Consider the following 22,011-nt stretch of genomic DNA (forward strand, 5'->3'; position numbering starts at 1 on the left):
AAATGTTATTATGAGAAGCTACCCATTTAGCCACAGTTTTTGGATCAGTATCCTTTAACCGTTGACATATCCATGGTATAAGCATATAAGACTGCTCTGGTCTACCCTGAATATCCTCAAGTGCTTTTTCCTTAGCAGCATATGCTTGTTTATATGTGAGATTCACACCATAGTCTCTTTGTAATGTCTTCCTAATTTCGTTTGGACCCTTGTTTATGTGAGACCTTACCTCCTCAATTATAATAGATGACGTTAGACTAGCTCTTCGAGCATGTATCACTTGAAGGTTGTCTTGAGCATGATGAACGTGTTCATCTTGAAATTGTGTCACATGTAGGAAAGGAGTTTGCTTCCCTATCGCATTTACTATTATCTTCCAAGGACACCCTTCAATTTTACATTTCACAGACATCCTATCCTTGCTATTCTTCAAAAATTTGTATTGAAACTTATGAGCAATACTATACTTGTAGAGTGCCTCTCTAAAAGCATCAGCATTTGCAAATGTTTGCAATACTCCTGACAACAATTTTTTCCATTTCAATGAGTTCAATTCAGGCATGGGTGTGGGTGCACTTTGTACTTTACAAGGTAGGCTACTAGGTCCTCCAAGTGCTTCATTTGTTAGAGGGCTTTGTTCTGAGCCTCCTAGCAATTCCTCTATGCTGCATAACTCAATCACAACTTTTGTTACTAACAATAACACTATAATGAATGCCAATTTTTTTTTTTTTAAAAAAATAATAACAACAACAACAAAGTCACTTACACTTGTTGCTCATCAAATGTTTCCTGTACATTGTCATTTTCTTTGCATGCTATATACACATGCCCTCTTCTCTCATTATGTTGAAATAGGTTTGCAAGTTCCGCATCATCAATAAGATCTATTAGGGTCTTCTCATCAAAAGTCACAGTGTATTTCATCTCTACATTATTACCATCAATGCCAATCCATGATGTTATCATTATTCTCATTTCTTCAAGTGTCATCCCCTCTCTTATGGTTTTTAATCTTACTCTCCCTCCATTATATTGAATTTGACCTTCAACATTCTTCACAAATTGCCCATCTACATGAAAAAAACAAAATAGTTCTTTTGCAAATGTTGATCTGGAAGGAGATGTCATTTTTAATACCAACCTGCAATGAATAAATTAATTTAATCAGTATTTTGATTGGATTTAATTGAAACTTTTTTAAAAAAATAATATGATTAACACGTGACTAAAAATGGTTGACAGGTTAACTAATAACTAATGGATAAAAAATATGAGTATTCATGTGATTGTTCAACAACTTCCACATACAACATTTTATATTGTCGAATGTGAGAGTTTATCAAAAAGATATAAACTTAACATTGCTCAATGAATCTCTCGTGAATAATGTAATCAACACAAACATATTGATCATTTAATTAGGTTTGAAGTTGGTCGGGAAGAAAAGCTTCCATTAGGTTTGGAGATTCACAATGGTTAGCACAGATGCAGATGATCATATGTAATTATATATTATCTCAAGGATTATTATACTTTCAACTTTAAATCAAAACAATGGCACAAACTAAAACATGAATAAGATATTGGTTCATACTGTAGGAATGTTATTTCAAAGATGATTTTTCTTTTGCTTGCTGTGCCAGTTCTCCTTCCACTAGAAGTATCGCCAGCGAGCCTTCTCTTCTCAAGCAAAAAAAATGATGAATTGATCAATCGTTACGTGATTTGAGAAACCATAAATTTAATATTGATAGATATGGAAGAATTCGATGAATCTTTAATTCATTATCATGTTTTTTTATCTTGATTTTTAATTGTTTTTTATTAAAAAATTTCAATTAAATCTACTAGAATAACTAAATTAAAAATCAAGTAGATTTAATTGAAATTGAATGTAGGTCGTAAGCTTGAAATTAAAAATCAAGTAGATTTAATTGAAATTGAAGATGAATTGATGAGTCTCAATGTAATTTGTGAACTAGTAAAATTAATTTTAATAGATATTCAAGAATTCCGTGAATCTTTGATTTGATTTTTTTCTTACACCCAAGAAAAAAAAAATCTTTCATCCTATCAATCTTTGATATTTAAAATCATAAAATTTTTATTAGTTCCCATATTTTTATAATTCTATGAATATCTAGAAATTATGTATTTTTTTATCTTGACTTTTCAATTATTTTTTATTGGTCATAATCGTGATTTTTCTTTTTTTTTATATGATAATGTTTTTGGCCAAATTTTCATATGATAATGTTTAAATAAAAAAACATGTTAGTTAAATTCAGTTAAAAGAGTTAAAACTAAAATTAGGCTTTTTAATTACAAAGGGCATTTTGGTCTTTTAGCAACATTTAGAAATCCCCAATAAGGCCTCTTGGCCTAATTATGAATTTGTTAAAAGTGTAGGCTTAAATTAGGATTTTGCTATTTCAAATGGATTTAATTAGAATTTTCCCTAAATATAATGTCAACAAGTTGAACATGGAAATCTCAATAAAAAAATTAGCTTTTTTAATTAATCATTGACTGATTTTAGCGGGAAAAAGGTTTGTTTCATTTAAGCCAAGAAAACTGTTAAAATAAATCTGAGCTAAGTAAGGAGTGCTACTCTTGAGCAAATAGTACGTGGATTCTTAATATAAAAATAAGTTTAATATTTAATTTAATTCTAAATATAAGTTCCTAATTTATTTTGTTTTTTATATTTATTCATTTTTTTTAAATAGTCTTTTTAGTTAAAGGCTTCATTAAATAATGGTTTTAGTTAATACACATGATTAGTAAGGGTATTCTAAAAAAGATAATACTTATTTATTATAAATAACTAACTTAACAAATCTATTTAAATTAGTCAGCTCTTATATCAAAAACTGGAGTTAGTAATTATTAATTTAAACTAGAAACAGAAAATTGGAATAGTGACATACATTTTATTCCCAGTTCACCGTCGGTTATTCCCTTGGGACTAATGCACCTCCCGGGAAACGCAGTGCATCTGAGAATCGTTGTTTTTGGGTCTAAAGAGCATTTAGGATCACTTGGGCATTTAAAATCAACGCAAGCTCGTCGCCACCATGAAAGCTCAAATCCAGAGGAAAGCACTGTGTGAATATCAGCGTAGGACTTTTTTCTTCGATCTCCCATTGACTACCAATCTGAGGCTATGGTGGCCACCGATTTCACACGACACTGAGATTTTAATTGGTAAGCCGACAGGTCTCCGGCCACGGCATAAACATGGCTTCTTCCCTCCTACTTCACGTAGGGAGCTGTGTCCAGGTACGCTGCGTCTTCCCTCACTGGATCTCTGCACTTTAGGTACACTACGTGCTTGAATGTAAATTGTTTGTACGTCAGAATAGCGTCATAGGGGTTACGGCTATGAGTATCAGTGAAATTGGATAGGGATAAGAGATAGTGAGGGAGGGAAGAGCAATTTCCCTCCTGAATTCTAGGATCTACGAGTCGGATTGTGAAGTTGCTATGGTCAATTCCCAGCACTCTGCATGTTGCTAAATTCAGATGAAGCAGAGTTACGTCGTTTTCACAGGCTAGCTCATAGATTGGATCATCGCAGCCGGCCGGGTCATCTCGTAGTCGAAATGGATGTCTAATGTTTGTGATAATGCCGCACTGAGACGGAGCACAGGACTTGCTCTGCTCTTGGGAGCTCGCAAGTCCATACGTTAGAAGCAGTGCAAGCAACACTAAATCCCACCACCTTAAGCCTTTCTCTCTCTCCATCATTCACAATGATATGCAGTTGTTGATTCTAAGCTGTTATTCAATAAATTCCTTTTCTTCTCTTTAATAAACACAACTCCTTGTCATTTTTTCTTTTCTTTCTCATCCACGCGGCTGACTTGTGTCTTTTTTTTTTCCAAGGTTGACTTCACTTTTTGACTAATGACTTGTCTTTACATCTCTCCTGGCCCCTATGAATATTGACTAGCTGCTAGAGTATTTTCCCCCCATTTTCCTGTACATTAGAAAATGCAAATTAAATAATTTATTATCTGAAAATTTTAAAGAGATTGATAATTAAGTGAAGAAAAAGAACAAATTTGATCAATCCAAATCTTTTAATTACTCAAGTAGCACCATAGACCACGGTTAACAATTTTGGTCAGTTGTGGTCAATTCAAAGCTTTCACTTAAATAGTATCGTAGACCACAGCCAATTTTAGTCAATTTTGGTCGATTCAGAACTTTTACCTAAGTAGTATTATAGAACACGATTAACAATTTTGATCAATTGTAGTCAATTCAAAACTTTTACTTAAGTAGTACTGTAGTCCACAGGCCACGGCAAATAATTTCAGTCAACTCTGATTAATTTAACACCTTTACTTAAATAGCACCATAGACCACAACAAACAATTTTGGTCATCTATGATTAATACAAAAATTTTACTTAAGCAGCACCATAGACCACGGCTAACAATTTTGAATAACTGTAGTCAATTCAAAGCTTTTACTTAAGTTGCATCGTAAATTATGAGCCACAACAAACAATTTCGGTCACCTCTGGTCAATCCAAAGAGTTTCTTAAATAGTGCCAAGGATCATGGTAAACAATTTTGATAAACTTTGATCAATACAAAGCTTTTCCTTAACTAACACCATAAACAACGGAAAACAATTTCGGTCAAATTTGATCAATCCAAAGCTTTTTACTTTAGCAGCATAGACCACGACAACAATTTTAACCCACAGTGGACTTCCAAGTCAATTCCTTCTTCTCCTTGCTTTAATTCTAAATGAAATATGTGTTGTGTCACCTAACATACATTGGTATCCCAGTGCAAGTTTCATGTACAACTCAAAAAAGAAAATATTTGCTTACCATGCTTTTCGATCACAGATTTTTGTTGTTGGTGATATTCCAGCTATCAATGTTCCTTGTGAAACAAGGGAATGGTCTGAACCAGCATGTGCCTAATGATAAGACTGTTCCATTCCATCTCTATGACCATGGCAGGATGGTTGAGTTCCCGTCTATCCCTGCTCTTGAAGAAGTAAGCCTCCGTGTCTACGACAGACTATAAATCCCACATCTTACACACAGAGGATCCAGAGGATTGTCTTCCCAGACTCTTTCTACAACATCGTCTCTACAATTCATCCATTTATCCTTTAGAGTTTTATGATATGACTAAAGAAAATGTTACTTTCTTCAATTGTTCTTCACTTCGGTCGAGATACCTTAGACATGAACACTTTTCCAATTCATCTGCACAAGATATGGTTGTCTGCCCAATTTATGTTGTTTCCTCCAAAGATAGTATCCTGGAGTGGGACATAGCTTTCTGCACCAAGATGTTTCAAGTAGTTTCTCCAATTTCCGCAATGTTCTTGCAAATCAAATTTCCACAACCAACTTCTGATGTTGAAAAGTGCAAAACCAGGAAGATTCTTGGAATTGTTTTCCCTGGTGCTTGTGACAATGATTGACTTTGTTTTTCCTCTTTTGCCCTTCCCCCCACCTCCCAACTTGGCTTTTGGTATATGTTCATTTGACTGAAATTTGGTGTTCAAATTTACGTGCTTCCGCAACTCCAGGTTCAATTCTACTGGCATTGGTGTTCATTGCGTGCTTTTACATTTATCTCTATTTCAAAGAGAAAGGAGATGATCAAGTGAGATTGGAAAAGTTTTTGGAGGATTGCAAGATACATAAGCCTACTAGATTTTCTTATGCTGACCTGAAACGAATCACAAATCATTTCAAGCATAAATTAGGTGAAGGAGCTCATGGAGAAGTGTTTAAAGGTAAGTTATCTACGTAAATCCAAGTGGCTGTAAAAGTACTCAATAATTCAAATAGCGATGGACAAGAGTTCATCAATGAAGTAGGGACTATGGGCAAAATTCATCACATCAATATTGTTCGTTTGCTAGGCATTTGTACTGATGGTTTTCATCGTGCTCTTGTTTATGACTTCTTTCCAAATGGTTCCCTTCAGAAGTTCATATCTTCGCCAGACAACAAAGAAAATTTCCTCGGATGGTTGAAGTTGCAACAGTTAGCCCTTTCCATAGCTGAAGGGATTGAATATCTTCATCATGGCTGTGATTGCTGAAATCTTCCCTTTGACATCAATCCTCGTAATGTGTTGTCAAATCACAATTTTACTCCAAAACTTTCTGATTTTAGCCTAGTTAAATTGTGTTCTAAAAATCAAAGTACAGTATCAATAACAACAACTAGAGGAACTTTAGGCTACATTGCACCTGAAATTGTAACATACTATTTTTTTTCTATAAAAAAAATTGTAATTAAATATATATAATAATATATTACTATTTTAAAAAAATAAAAATAAAAGTCATCTTTTCCACCGAATTCGGTGGAAAAGATAGGGGAGGGGGAGTGGTTGCATTAATGAGGAAAGAATTTTGGAAGAAGATTTAATGAAGAACAAAGAAAAACATAGGGTAAGGTTGAAAAACAATGGAAGGGTATGAAATGAAGAAGGAAAAGGGAGGAAGAAGCAGATGGAAGTGGAAAAATTAGGAGGGAGAGATGGAGGGATATAAATGAGGGGGGTGTTAAACGCCCTCACCAGTTGTATTTTCAAGCCAGAAGAAAAGAGATAGAGAGAGAGTGAAAGACAAGAGAGAGAGAGATAAGAGAAGAGAAGAAGAGAGTGAGAAGTTGAGCTGCAATACGTGATCTGAAAGTCGGGACAAGTTTTGGAGATCATTTAGGTATACAAATATACTTCTCTTTATCAAATTTTCTTTATGAATATTTCCTATATATTTATAGCTTTATATTATTATTATTATCATTATAATGTTTAGAGAAAATTGTACTGTTTGGGTATAGAGTAAATATGGAGTTTTGACAATGTATGATCGTATAAATTTAAAGATACGTTATTAAGGAATTTTAATCGGTTTATTTTTGTTTAATGATTATTTTGAGAATTTTAAATTAAGATTTTAGTTGAAAAAATTTTGTTATTTAAAGATATAGAATGTTTTTACCGATTAAATTTGAGTTAAATAATTTATTTGAGTTATTTAATATATTATTGAGGTTTTAATCGGTTTAAATATTGAATAATTTAAAGATATATTTTTGAAATAATTTTTGGAAGCTTGAAAAATTATAAATTGAGAACTTTGTAAAATTAGATAAAATTACAGTTTGTTTATAATTTAAAAAGAAGTTGTTTGGTTTGAGGAAAAATTTTAAAGGAGACTATAATAAATAATTCAGAATTTTAATATAAAATATTTAGATTTTGGGTAATAAAAATATATTTACTTAAGTTGTTAAATTTAAATAGCCTTATATGTAAATTATATTTTTCAAAATAATATCTATTATAAATGCCTAGATTTGGGAGAGTTAATATATTTATGTAATTTTGGTTTAGAGGGTAGTGTTAGAATTTTAGAGTAATTTTGAAGTAGTTCTGAGTTTATATTAATAAAAATTAATGTGCAATTTTGTAGATTCTTGAAAATTTTGGAGTACTCTTTGTGAATACTTGTAAGCTAGAGTACCAGGTAACTCTGAAAATTCTTTTTTGTACATGTGAATTATGTATGATTGTATTATGAATTTATATTTGTATATATTGAAATATAATATTGTGATTTTTCAAATAAATGTTTTGGTATGTTATTTGATTTTGTTAAGATTTATTGCTATTAATTATGATTAATATTTAAATATATTGATGGCTATGGAATTGTCATGAGTTGCTATTAAATGGTATATAAGTTTTATTGCTATCTTATTTTTAATATATTTGCAGACGTATTTATGATGTAATATTATTGGCATCTGACATGCATTGTTGGACTGAGGATAGAAGGAGATTGCATGGATATAAAATTACCACGTGGTATGCCATCACTCGGTGCACAGTGGATGGCACTTGTCAGGGCCCCTTCTTTCATGTTTTCCTTTGGCCGGGAATTCTTTGGAGCTGTGGGACATGTGACACCTCCCTATTCACAAAGGAGGGGAGCCATAGTCTAAGCTTGAGCTCTATATCTTTGGCTGGATATATCTCTAGTATCGGTGAGCTTGGAATAATTCAGTAAAATGGATTAGTTCCTATCAGACTATGTGTTAGCCTATGGCCCTAGTCAGCGGTATAAGGGTGGACGGTGCTATAAGGGAGGCAGCATATTGCATTATTTTTGGATATATTAAATGATATTAGTATATTGTTGGGGAAAAAAATGAAATTGAATTGAATGTGTCAAATCCGTGATTTTTAATATATTTATATACACACATATAAACAGATTTTTGGTTTATCATATATGATTTGCTTGTATAGGTTAGAATTTCAGTAATTACTGAGACGTTTGATCTCACCCCCTATATTAACAATTTTCAGGCGAAAGATCTAGTAGGAATCAAGGGAAGACACCAATGGAGTAAGCCGTGAAAGCTTTTGTGCTCCTCAAGCACATGCTTTGTTATATTTTTATTTGCCATGATTATAAGACTTTAATAGTTTATGTTAAGTTATGTTAGAAATGTTTTAAAATTTTGACTTGTTTACAATATTAAAAATATGTATGGACTTTTAAATTAAATATTTTATTGCGTATATTGATATAATTATGTGAGGTGTTGCAGAAATCTTCTCTCGAAACTTTGAAAATGTGTCATATAAAGGAGATATTTACAGATATGGAATGCTACTACTGGAAATGATTGGTGGGAGGAAAAATGTTGACACTAATCCAGAAACCTTACAAGTGTTATACCCAGAATGGATCCATAGTTTGATGGAAGGAAGTGATATAAGTATCCACATAGAAGATGAAGATGACATTAAGATTGCAAGAAAATTAGCAATTGTGGGACTTTGGTGCATTCAATGGCATCCAATAAATCGTCCTTCCATGAAGACCATTATTCAAATGTTGGACGGAGAGGTTGATAAATTAAAGGTGCCTCCTCCTACTCCATTTGACTTTGCCACTTCAACTAATACGAGTACCATAATTCCTACGAGACACTTGAATTTAGAGTTCGAAGTGATTCATGAATTCGAATAAATACTTGGATGTGTATGAATACATGTAATTTTTATTTTTATTGAGAGTATTTTGGGAGGCTTATAATATTATTTTCATGTTTATCCATAGATGAAATCAATTATTATCTATTTCCATTACATGTGCAAATTGGTGCTTTTTGTTTAATACTATCTCCTGTCTTTAATATAAGAGTGAGTTGACTAATTTAAGTATATTAATTATTAAAGCAATTAGATAAGTTTGTTATCTATAATAAATAGGTGTTATCTTTTCTAAAATACCCTTACTAATAATGTGTATTGACTACAACTACTATAAGGACTATATTGAGAAAAAATTAATAAATATAAGAGACAAAGTAAATTAAAATTTTATATTTAAGACCAAATTATTATATTAATGTTGGGGATATTAATAAAAGGGTTAAGATGCATATAGCACTTAGAAAAAAATTTTAAAGTATATATAGCATCATAAAATAATTTACGGTGGAATTTGACCTCTGAAATTTTAAAATTCGAGCAATCTCACCCGTGTTAAACAGCCCCCAGCCATCCGTTAACTCCCCCCTGGATTTTTTCGTCCGTATTCTTTCACGAATGTTGCCAGGCTGTTGAAGATGGATCTGTCATCCGGCGTGAATCGACTGTGTCTGATGAGGAAGGAGACGATGGAAAGGAAAAGCGACAACAGATATGGATCAGAAATGGAATACAATGGGGAAGAAGCAAGAAGCAGAACGATGAAATCTTGAATTAGGAAGGGACTCCTTGAAAGAGCTATGATCCTATGAGGGAATGAGCATGGGCGATCTGAATAGAGACGCCATTAATTAAAAGCACATATGCTAACGTGTTCTCATCATCAGTTTCTATACGATGACTTTTTCCCCATTTTACCTTTTTACCATCTTCAATAAAAGAAGGGCATAGCCATAACACAAGCACTGCCAAAACATGATCACCTCCCTACTTTCATTGGACGGTCTAGGTTGTATTATACTACCTCTAGTTCTAATTATAAGAGCTAGTTAACTAATTTGAGGAGATTAAAGAAACAAGTTAAATTAGTTATTTGTAATACATATGTGTTATCTTTCCTAAAATATCCTTACTAATCAAATATAGTAGCTAGAACTACCATTATTAGAAGGACTATCTTGAAAAAAAAATACATAAATATGAGAGACAAAATGGATTGAGATCTTATATTTAGAACCAAAATAAAAGTCAAACAAGGTCTTATATTAAGGACCGGAGGTAGTATTACCTTTGATGATTAATATAAGAACTAGTTTGACTTTTAATTTAACCTTAAATATAAAACTCTAATCCATTTTGTCTCTCATATTTATTTATTTTTTCTAAAGTAATTTTTGTAGTAGTTAAACATATTAAATGTTCAATCAAATGGTAGTTTTAACTAATATATGATTAGTAACGGTATTTTAGAAAAAAACACCACCTAATTATTACAAATAACTAACTTAACAAACTTTGTTAATCTAACTAGTTAACTAACTCTTATATTAAAAACAGAAGGTAGTAGTGTTGAGGACATGTTACTGAACGAGAACTCTTTTGGGAGACCAGTTATCCATTGACTTGGAAAACAATACCCGTTTTTATAACTTCTAAATTCTCTCTAATATTATTCCCTTCATTTATATCCAACTGTGGAGGTCTATTTTTGTAGACGAGTCTTCTTCCCAAATTATACACGCAACTCAAAAGGCTTATTTATGCCTACTTATAGGATGGGATGGGTTTTTGGTCCTGTATCTTGTCCTTGTTTCAAATTTTTTTCTTTATAAACCAATGTAATTTAGGTTTAGATTTTTTTTATATTGTAATTTTTATTTTTTATTAGACTTCCGAAGATAAAACACTAAAAAAATATATTATATACAAAGCTCAATTATACAATGTAAAAAAGTTGTAAAAACAATATTATAAAAAGAGAATTACCATAAAAAAACACTATGTAATAATTTTATGAATTATTTTATTAAGAAATGAGATTTGATCGAGATAATATTATAATTTAATAGCTGAAAACCACTATAAAAATAATTATTCTTCAAAAAAGAATGGAACAATCCGATAAAAATTATTAATACGTAATTTTTTTTAAAAAAAACTCTAGGACGGGATAGGACAAGCCCGTCGTATATCCCGTTCCATCCTGGTTACTATAGTGGTCCCATCCCGAATTTTTTTTGTCCTATGCCGAATTAATTAGAATGGTCGAGACGGAACAAATTGAACACTCTCAAGCTTATTATTGATTTGAAACGTTTATTTTACCTCTTTTTTATTTTCTTTTCTCCATATTAATTAGTCCTAGATAAATTTTATATTTGAAATGTTTTATGGTGAAGTTACTTCGTACTAGTCGTTATGTCAATGATTTGTGTGTGTGTGTGTGTGTTTTCATTGCTGCCAGGTGAGGAGATTCACTACTTTAGCTCATATTTTGTCACTAGAGCAATTAACTGATTAGTGGTTAATATGCAAATTCATCCATAAATATTTTCATCATTTCACAATAAAATATGGTCAGGACTCAGAACTGCTGCAAAATCTGACATAATTAGAATGAGCAGCATGAGCAGTCAATTCTGATGCCAAAATTCTGGTTAAAAAAAAAATTCTGATGCCAAAAAAAATAAAAAATAAATAAGCAGTCAATCCCCCCCCCCCAAAATCTCTTTATCAATTTTTATGACTTTCTCATCGAACATGTTTGATAACTGAATTGTAATCGCCTCATTTAATTGGGTTTAATTTTCAATCAATTAGCATCATGTGGAAAATTAGAGACACTTGTTTACCTCACCGTGTTGTTCACGTTGATGAATTTTTGCAAACTAACACCTCCTGTCTTTAATATAAAAGTATGTTTAATATTCAATTTACTTTTAAATATAACATTCTAATTTATTTTGTCTTTTATATTTATCTATTTTTTTAAGATAGTCTTTATAATATTTGCATATATTAAGGTTTTATCAAATGTTAGTTTTTGCTAATACATATTATTAGTAAAAATATTTTTGAGAAAATAACACTTATTTATTACAAATAACTAACTTAACTAGTTTTTTTTATTCTACTTAAATTAGTTAATTAACTCTTAGGTCAAAGATATGAAATAGTACGATAACTTTTTAAGACCTTTTCATCTCTACGCAGCTGCAGAGAAAATGACAAATAGAGATCATGAAATGAAATTAAACACAAACAAGGATCCCAAAATTTTAGAAATAACCGTCGAAAATCTTAATGGGTTTTTGCCAAAAATAAAAATAAAAATTTAATATGCAAAAATACCTATTCACATTTTTCAAAATATGCCTCACATCATATAATTCTCTCATGTGCAATTTTATCATTTGATAGGTAGTTTTGTATCTTAAAATAAAATGTGGCATGATGAAAATGCTCTCCCTACCTCTCCCCTTTGCTGCTGCGGACGACCTTTTTTTTTCCGGTTTTTTGCCGGCCAAAGGTTGAAATTCTATAATAGTATTACTTGTCATCTTTAACATAAGAGTTAGATATATAATTAATTTATGAATATTAAAAAATAGTTAAGTTAGTTATTTGTAATAAATAGTTGTTCTATTCTCTAAAATGTCTTTATTAATCATGTGTATTGGCACTAGTTTTTAATGAAACTTGTAACATGTGCAATCAATATAAGGATTATTTTAGGAAAAATAATAAATGTGTGAGATAAAGTAAATTGAGATTTTATATTTAAGAGTGAATTGAATTTTTAACTAGATCTTATACTAAGCACATGAGATAGTATTCTAGTGGTAGTGTGGCTTCAAAATTCCTACAAGTTTTTTTTCTAAAACAAAAAAAAATTACAACCGGAGCTGCTGAAAACTTCACAAAAAACGCTTTGGTTTTGGCAAAGTATGAGGCAAGAATCATTGCGAAGGCAACGGAGAGGCCATGGATAAATTTTTATGGGTTGGTCCATTATGGGGCACATTTTTGGGCATTCAGTTTCTAAATGGGTCACAAAGTGAATGACAAAAACTGAAAAAGAGGAATTGGTTTTTGGTTTGGGAAAATGACAGATAAAGAAGGTGGAATTCATGAAATTCCAGTTTGGGAAGCTAAGAAAATCTAAGGACAGAGAGGGAAGTCCTTTCCAAATTGGAATTTTGAAATTCAGTGAAATGACAAAAATGCCCTTTGTCTTTTTTTTTTTTAAAAAAAACTCAGCCCCTCACCAGCCGCCAGCGCCGGCCATCGGTGTGGTGGCTGCCGGTGGAGTTTTTTTTGTAACAGTGTTTTTTTTTTGTGTGGGAGAATATTGCAAGAAATGGTGGGGGTGGGATTTGATCCCACAACCTCTTGGTCATTTGGGTCAACAAAACGGTAGATAACCATTGAGCCATCAAAGACTTGTTAACTTTATAATGCAAACAAAAATATAAGTTGACTCTTTTACTATGACTTCAGCCCGTGACAACAATTTACCTGAGGATAACAAGTCTTAACTGAGAAATAACAAATCTAAATTTGATATTAACAAAACAACTTTTCCTTATACATAACAAGAAATAGCATGTACATTAATTAAAAATGAAAATAATTTATTTGAAAATGACTCGTCTTTATTGGAAAATGACACGTTTAAACGTGAGATTAACAATATGCCTTTTCCTGATACATAACAAGAAGTAGCATGTACATTAATTAAAAATGACAATAACTTATTTGAAAATGACACATCTTTACTGGAAAATAACAAGTCTAAACTTGAGATTAATAATATGTCTTCTCTTGATACATAATCTAAACATGAGAATACATAATCTAAATTTGATATTAACAATGTGTCTTCACTGGAAAATGACACGTCTTTTTGTTGGAACCCCCTCTTTTTTTTTAATTAAAAAATGGGTTAGTTGTCCAATAAAAAGTAACAATAATAGCAGTATTAGTTGTCTTCTCCTGATTCATTTTCCAGTGAAAACACATTGTTAATCTCAAATTTAGATTATGTATTCTCATGTTTAGATTATGTATCAAGAGAAGACACATTATTAATCTCAAGTTTAGACTTGTTATTTTCTAGTAAAGATGTGTCATTTTCAAATAAGTTATTGTCATTTTTAATTAATGTACATGCTTCTTCTTGTTATGTATCAGGAAAAGGCATATTGTTAATCTCATGTTTAAACGTGTCATTTTCCAATAAAGACGAGTCATTTTCAAATAAATTATTTCCATTTTTAATTAATGTACATGCTATTTTTTGTTATGTATCAGGAAAAGTTGCTTTGTTAATATCAAATTTAGACTTGTTATTTCTCAGTTAAGACTTGTCATCCTCAGGTAAATTGTTGTGTAACGGGCTGAAGTCACAGTAAAAGAGTTAACTTATATTTTTGTTTGCATTATAAAGTTAACAAGTCTTTGATGGCCCAATGGTTATCTATCGTTTTGTTGGCCCAAATGACCAAGAGGTTGTGGGATCAAATCCCACACCCACCATTTCTTGCAATATTTTCCCACAAAAAAAAAAACACTGTTACAAAAAAAACTCCACCGACAGCCACCACACCGGTGGCCGGCGGCGGCTGCTGGCTGCCGGCGGCCGGTGAGGGGCTGGGTTTTTTTAAAAAAAAAAAAGACAAAGGGCATTTTTGTCATTTCACTGAATTTCAAAATTTCAATTTGGGAAGGACTTCACTCTCTGTCCTTAGATTTCCTTAGCTTCCCAAACTGGAATTTCATGAATTCCACCTTCTTTATCTGTCATTTTCCCTTTTGGTTTCCTTTTCGACAAGGAATTGGTTCTTGTATTATGAAAAAGAAAATGTGACTATTGATGAGATTTAGTGACGGCATTTAATTAGTGGCAGAATTTTCAATAATTTTTTTGTCAGTAATAAACTGTTTTCTTTTGTAGTGTTGGTTTCATCCATATGTATTAGTATAATTAATTTGAAAAACCAAATATTAAAACTATATGATCATTATTTCGGAAGTTTTAACCCTCGAAAAGAGAGCCAATTATTTCTGAAGTTTCTAACGACAATTCATTAGAAAAATTGCACACAAAAATGTTAAACCTCATAATGTGTGTGCTTGTGTATGTTAGCAACGTCAAATACAAAGGCAATGCAAATAAGTAGTTAGACAGAAATATCTATTTCAATTGAAGATTTTGATCGATGATTATTGCTTCACAGATATATATTACATTGCACATTATGAGCTTGAAAGAGAATAGTAGTCTCTGCGTTGCGCATATCGCACATCATTACTAATAATGAAAGCAAGATGCTGAATTACTAAGGCAAAACCCAAATCACAATAACTAAATAGTTCCATCAAATACAAATAAGATAAGTCCAAACTTTGAATAGGTACCAGCTATGACCCCCTCTTTTCAATTGCATATTAATTTCTATTACTTGTGCCCTCACCTAGATTGTTATGAGAATGTCCAGAAGTAGTGGATATTGTTTGGTCAGTGTCGGACATGTGATCCGCTAAAACTGTCTCATTTGGGTACAGGGAAGGTTTTGGGGGCATTTCAAGACTTTCCACATCATTTGCTTCTAACATTTCTATCACTTTGCTCATTGAAGGACGATCAATAGGTTTTAGCTGTATACACCAGAGTGCTATTATGATCATTTTCTTTGCTAAATCCTTTTCTTCTTTTGTCAGATCCTCCATTGCTATGTCTTTATCATCATCCAGCGGATCATAAATTCACAAGGGAAAGTAAAGTTGGCTTGAACATTCTGCATGTGGGTTCAAGTTTCTTCTTCTCCCGGCCATTTCCATTAAAAGCATTCCAAAACTATAAACATCTGCCTTATAAGACACTCCTCCAATATTCTTGTAGAACAATTCAGGAGCCATGTATCCTATTGTACCTCTCGCTGCAGTCAAAGTGACAACACTATCATCAACAGCATATAATCTTGCCAGCCCAAAATCCGAAATATTTGGAGTGAAGCTATCATCAAGAAGAATGTTATGAGGTTTGATATCAAAATGCAATATTTGCATGTCACAACCATGATGAAGATAAGCAATCCCACAAGCCACCCCTAAAGATATCTCATATATTTTGTGATAACCCAAGGAGATGCTTTCTTCTTTGGAAAAAATATATTTGTCCAAAGACCCTTTACACATAAATTCATAGATAAGAGCACGCTTTGTTCCTTCTAGACAAAACCCAACAAGGTGTACCACATTAAAATGGTGAATCCTCCCAATTGTTGCCACTTCATTGATAAATTCTTGGCCATCCGCTTTGGATTTGCCCAATATTTTGATAGCAACTTCGGGTCCACTCCTTAGCTTCCCTTTGTAAACAGTGCCAAAGCCACCTTCACCTAACTTTTTCTTGAAACCTTGGGTCATTGTCTTCAAATCCTTGTAAGAGTACCTTATTGGAATGAGGTTATGAAGTCGTATAAAATCTTCGATGTCTTCATATATTGATAAATGTCTCCTATGACATTTATAAAGCAATAGCGGAAATAGGAATATGATGCCAAATAAAAATCTCGTTGTGATGATTGGCAAAACAACTCTTCCAGTAGCTATTCCTAATGTGATTGCAACATTTGTTAGATCAACATGATTGTCAATATAGCGAGGGTCAGTAGTCCAGTTCATATAGCGAGGGTAAGTAGTCCAGTTCACTATTTGCCGAAATCCTGCAAATATGTAGTTTCATAAATATTAGATGTTTGGTTATTCAAATAAAGATGACTACACCTGGATCAAATATTTCATTTTTTCATTATAGACTACATTATGAATATTTCTTCTAGAGGTCAAGAATATTTTACAATAATCATAAATTACGTAACTGTGTTGCTTAAAAATAGAGCACCTTTTCATTTTCCTTCACTCTGTTTTAAATAGATATATAAAAAGAGGGGTAACCATGATGGTGATGAGCATATATATAGCTAATTACCAGACACATAAATATTTTGCAAATAAAGTAAGGGCTTATCATCAAATAAAGTAAGGACTAACTCAAGTAGTGAGAAAGGTGGGAATAGGATGGAAAATATCGTTTAATCCTCATGATGTAACCCCAAAAAAAATGACTAGCTATATTGTTTTAGTTAATTCATTATTAGTTTAATTTAATATATTAATTATTCGTTTTTAAAACTTTGAAACAAAGTTATAGGCAAATATGGAATAAATTAAAAGATTATAAATCAAAACAAATTAGATAGTTTGGCAAAAAAAAAAAAAACAAATTAGATAGAATCTTACCTTTATAAATTCCATAGAGGTAATCTGCAAGAAAATTTAACAGAATAAGTCAACAATGTCAAGGGTGGCTATAAAAGTAAATAGCAACAAAAAAACGAACGTTGTTGTAGGTGAGAAGATTTTGTTTCGTAGAATACTCCAACTTACCTTTTTCGTTTTGTTTTTTCTTTCCAGCCCAACTTATCTGTTTTTTTTTATAATTATTATAGACTATTTTCTTTTTAAATTTACAAAACTACTTTTTTTTTTTTTTGCAGAAAGAACAAAACTATTGTTTATATTTTAAATAACACCTCACACCCATAAATTTATTTGTCATTTTAAACAAATATCAAAGTTGGTCCATTTTCAAACACCATATCCAAAAAGTCAATCTGAGCTAATCCAACGTTTTTGTTTTTATTTTTATGGAGAGCATGATCTTATGTTGTTCAGCAAAAATAGTTGAGTTTTTTTAATTTTAACATATGAATAATTCATTTTAATCTCTCAATGTCATCTTTTTCCCTCTTTTATTGAAACAAATTTGTAAAGGCAGCCTTAATGGATGATTCTTTTAGCAAAAGTAGCCTTAATGAAAGATTTAAAGGAAAAATACTATAAAATACCTGTTAAATTTCAAAATGATACATAGATAATGCTGACTATTTCTATAAAGATTTTTACAGGTCAAATTTACTTTTTTATCATTTTAAAATTAAACGGGTATTTTTTTATATCATTTTTCTTAATTTAAAAGGAGGTTATATTTGAAGCGTACCCGAACTAAACTAAACATTAATAGTAAACTATACCTTCTGCAAATATGCGCAACCTTGACAATGGTGCTACGTCACAAAAACCGAAGAAGATTAAAAGATAAATAAATAACTTTAATAAGCGAACTCCGGGGGAAAAAACATAACATAAACATATAATATTAGCAATATTAACACAAACTGACCAAGGGAGGAAGTAATTTCTATTTAGTTTTAAAAAAATAAAGGGATGACACAAAATCAAATAGAACCTTTCACTCTCTTTAAATGAAGAAAGAAAATAGATGAAAAAATAATAAACTTCTTATATAAACTTTTTCTTTAAAAAAAAAATAATATCCTCTCTATATATATACAGTTTATTAGGTTTATAATATATTACTTCCGGTTTTTAAGATAAGAGTTAATTGACTAATTTGAGTAGATTAAAAAAAACTAGTTAAGTATTATTTATAATAAATAGATTTTTAAAAAAATATCCTTACTAATCAAGTGTATTGGTTAGAACTATTATTATTACAAAGACTATCTCCGAAAAAAATAAATAAATATGAGAGGTAAAGTGAATTGAAATCTTATATTTAGAATCAAAATAAAAGTTAAATAAGCTCTTGTATTAAGGATCGAAAGTAATAAAACATTAGTTAGGCTTTTCGCAAATAAAAAAAATATTAATTAAGTCATTAAATATATTTTAAATTAATAAAATTATATATTTTGTCCTCATGATTGGAAAATCCCCTTCCCCTTCCCCTTCCCCTTCCCCTTCCCCTGTTCTCTTTGTAACAAAGAATAAAAGTAAAAAACTATCATGAATTACTTTGTTGAGCTCTTATATTTCAAGCCAAACTTTTCAAACTGGAGTATGTGCGCGTGTAGATATTCTGTAAATGTGTGAGAAGCTTGAATGTATGATGATAAGGGAAAAGTGACTTACGACAACCGGCGTTATATATGGCCCTGTGACCATAGCAATCAGCTTGACGACATTGGAAAGTTTGAGCATCACGGTGGAAACTGCAACTATCGTAATCGAAACAAGAAATAGCCTCACAACCGTGGTGAAACCAGTTCACCCAAGAAACTTCAAATCCATAGGAAAGCACGCTGTGGATATCGGAATAGGACTTGGCTCCTCCGCGTAGCAATAATGAGTCCCAATCTGAGCTAATGGCGGCCACAAGTTTCACTCGACACCCTGATTTCCAGTCCTTACCCAGTAAGTCTCCAGCAACAGCATACACATGGCCTTCTCCTTTTTCTCTGGACTCCCAACTCACGCAGGGAGACGTATCCACGTACGCCGCGTCATCCCTAACTGGATCGCTGCACTTCATGTACACCATGTGTTTGAATATAGTTTCTGATTCAGGGTGATCGATACAGGCAAAGTCGTCGAAGGAGCTGAAATTGGATTGGGATAGGAAATAACGAGGAAGGGAGGAGCAATCGCCCTCCTGAATGCCAGGATCTACGAGTCGGATTGTGAAGTTTTCGTAGTTGATTCCCAGCACTCTGTATGCTCCATTGTACAGATGAAGGAGAGTGACGTTGTTTTCGCAGGCTAACTCGAATTTGAGGTCGCCGCAGGAGGGTGGGTCATCTCGTAGTCGAAATGGATATGAGATATTTGTGATAATGCCGCACCGAGATGGACTACAGGATTTGTTCTGAAATTGATTACTGAGAACTGCATCCGTTCGAAGCAGAGTGAACCACACTAAATACCAACACCACGAGCCTTTCTCTCTGGCCATCTCTCACAATGACATGTAGCCGCTTGTCTTCTGATTTCTGAACTCTGAGCCTCGCCGTTCACTCCATGACTTTTCTTCTCAACTCAATTCCATAGTATTTATGTATTTATAATACTATGCGAGTAAGCTTTCTTTTCTCTACGCCAAGACCTTCTTTTTTTTTTGTTTTTAGGAAAACTATATTGGAGGTACCTGTATTTTTTTTTTTAATTTTTAATTTGGTACCTATGTGTTTTTTGTTCTTAACTAAACCTTTAATTTTGCTCAATTAACATCATTAATCCTTATATAAAGACTAAAAATACCAATAGAACAAAGTTATAATAGCTAATATTGCTAAAAAAAATAAAATTAAATGTTTAATTAAGAGAAAAAAACACATAGGTACCAAATTAAAAATTAAGAAAAAGTAGAGGTACCTATGATATGGTTTTCCCCTTTTTTTTTTCCTGCCCTTTTTGCCAAATTGATTTGCAACATCTGTTTGACTGGGTGATTAAAGTTTTGAGGGCCCACGAGGCACGTCTCTGACTTCAAGGAACACACAAAAGTATTTACGGATAGCCCACCACAGGATTTGAACTAAATATGAGTCAAATCCTTGCGAGTAACCAACTAATATTTTCGTTGGCTAAAAAATTAAGAAAAATTGATGTCTAAATCAGTCCAAATTTGTTCCTATAAAGTAGCAGAGAACACGGCTATCATTTTGAATGAAATTACTTCATACTTGTGTAGAGAGAACTCTGAGTCCAACTTTTAGATTGGGCAGAGATACAAAAAACTTTGACTGCAATGTTTTCTTATCACAGATTTTCTTGGTTGTTGATGGTGCAGGTATTGGTCTCGCTGATGAATCTGGGGGATGCTCATGAAAGTGTTCCCTTTCATCTCGTGCAAGTTACAAATGAAACCGTGACGATGGTTGAGTTCCCGACAGTACCAGCTCTCAAAGGAGCAAGCTTCTACGTCTCATCGATAGACTATGAGTCCCGCATCTTAGAAATATATGAAAGTGGAGATTGTCCTCCCAGATTCTTTCTACAACGTCTCTACAATTCATCCATTTATCCTTTCCAATTTGATTATCCCGACATGCCGTCCAATCTTACTTTCTTAGATTGCTCTTCGTTTGCGTTGAGCTCATTCTGTTCACCTAATATGAGTACTTCCGACTGCTTCTGCCCAATTTATGCTGTTAGCTCTGAAGATAGTGTCTTGGCTGTGGACGGGGACCAACTAATTTACTGCACTTCGGTGTTTCAATTAGTTTCACCCATACCCGCAGGAGAACTTACATTTGGCATCTTGAGACTCAGATGGCCTAAAGCAGACGTTGAAAAGCACAAAACCAGCAAGATTCTCACGGTTGCTTTACCATCCACAGGTGACAATAATTGAATTTGCCTATGCTCTATTGTCGTTAATTTCGTTTTTTGGACGTTCATTGGATTGAATGGAATGTTCATTTGTATGCTTTGTGTATAGGTCCCCTTGTGCTCGTGTTGCTGTTCATTTTTGGCTTTTACATATATCACTTCTTCAAAAAGATAGATGATTAAGCAAGACTGGAAAAGTTTATCGACGATTACAGGGCACTCAAGCCCACTAGATTCTCTTATGCTGACCTTATGAGAATCACAAAGCATTTCAAGAAAAAATTAGGTGAAGGAGCTCATGGAACAGTCTCAAAGGTCAGTTATCTACTGATATTGAAGTGGCTGTAAAGGTACTCAATCATTCAGAAACCGATGGTAAAGACTTCAATAATGAAGTGGGCACGATGGGTAAAATTCATCACATCAATGTTGTCCGATTGTTGGGCTTTTGTGCTGATGGATTCCACCGTGCTCTTGTTTATGACTTCTTCCCAAATGGTTGCCTCCAAAAGTTCATATCTACCCCAGACAACAAAGAACATTTCCTTGGATGGATGAAGCTGCAAGAAATAGCTCTTGCCATAGCTAAAAGGATTGAATACCTTCACCAAGGTTGTGATTATCGAATTCTTCATTTTGACATCAATCCTTATAATATGCTATTAGATCACAATTTCACTCCCAAAATTTCTGATTTTGGTCTAGCTAAATTGTGTTCTAAAAATCAAAGTACGGTGTCGATGACAGCAGCAAAAGGAACTTTAGGCTACATTGCACCTGAAGTTTTCTCTCGAAATTTTGAAAA

The 22,011-nt window shown here is 32.5% G+C and overlaps 1 protein-coding gene and 2 pseudogenes across 1 annotated transcript; 1 reads left to right on the forward strand and 2 right to left on the reverse strand.

The window, feature by feature from the left end:
• Positions 1-5,250: 5,250 nt before the first annotated feature.
• LOC114743027 (rust resistance kinase Lr10-like) lies at positions 5,251-9,783 on the forward strand (annotated as a pseudogene).
• Positions 9,784-15,424: 5,641 nt separating this feature from the next.
• LOC114743034 (rust resistance kinase Lr10-like) lies at positions 15,425-16,545 on the reverse strand (annotated as a pseudogene).
• Positions 16,546-17,643: 1,098 nt separating this feature from the next.
• On the reverse strand, positions 17,644-19,844 carry LOC114743028 (uncharacterized). The gene is made up of 2 exons (XM_028931247.1): positions 19,061-19,844; positions 17,644-17,680 (listed from the first exon to the last, which is right to left on the reverse strand). The coding sequence occupies exons 1-2, from the start codon at positions 19,825-19,827 to the stop codon at positions 17,644-17,646; spliced, it is 804 nt and encodes a 267-aa protein (XP_028787080.1). The 5' UTR covers positions 19,828-19,844.
• Between the last annotated feature and the right edge of the window lie 2,167 nt (positions 19,845-22,011).

This window comes from Neltuma alba, unplaced genomic scaffold (assembly GCF_004799145.2).
Source record: "Neltuma alba isolate B1F8T4 unplaced genomic scaffold, ASM479914v2 tig00003917_pilon, whole genome shotgun sequence".
Classification (NCBI taxonomy): Eukaryota; Viridiplantae; Streptophyta; class Magnoliopsida; order Fabales; family Fabaceae; genus Neltuma; species Neltuma alba.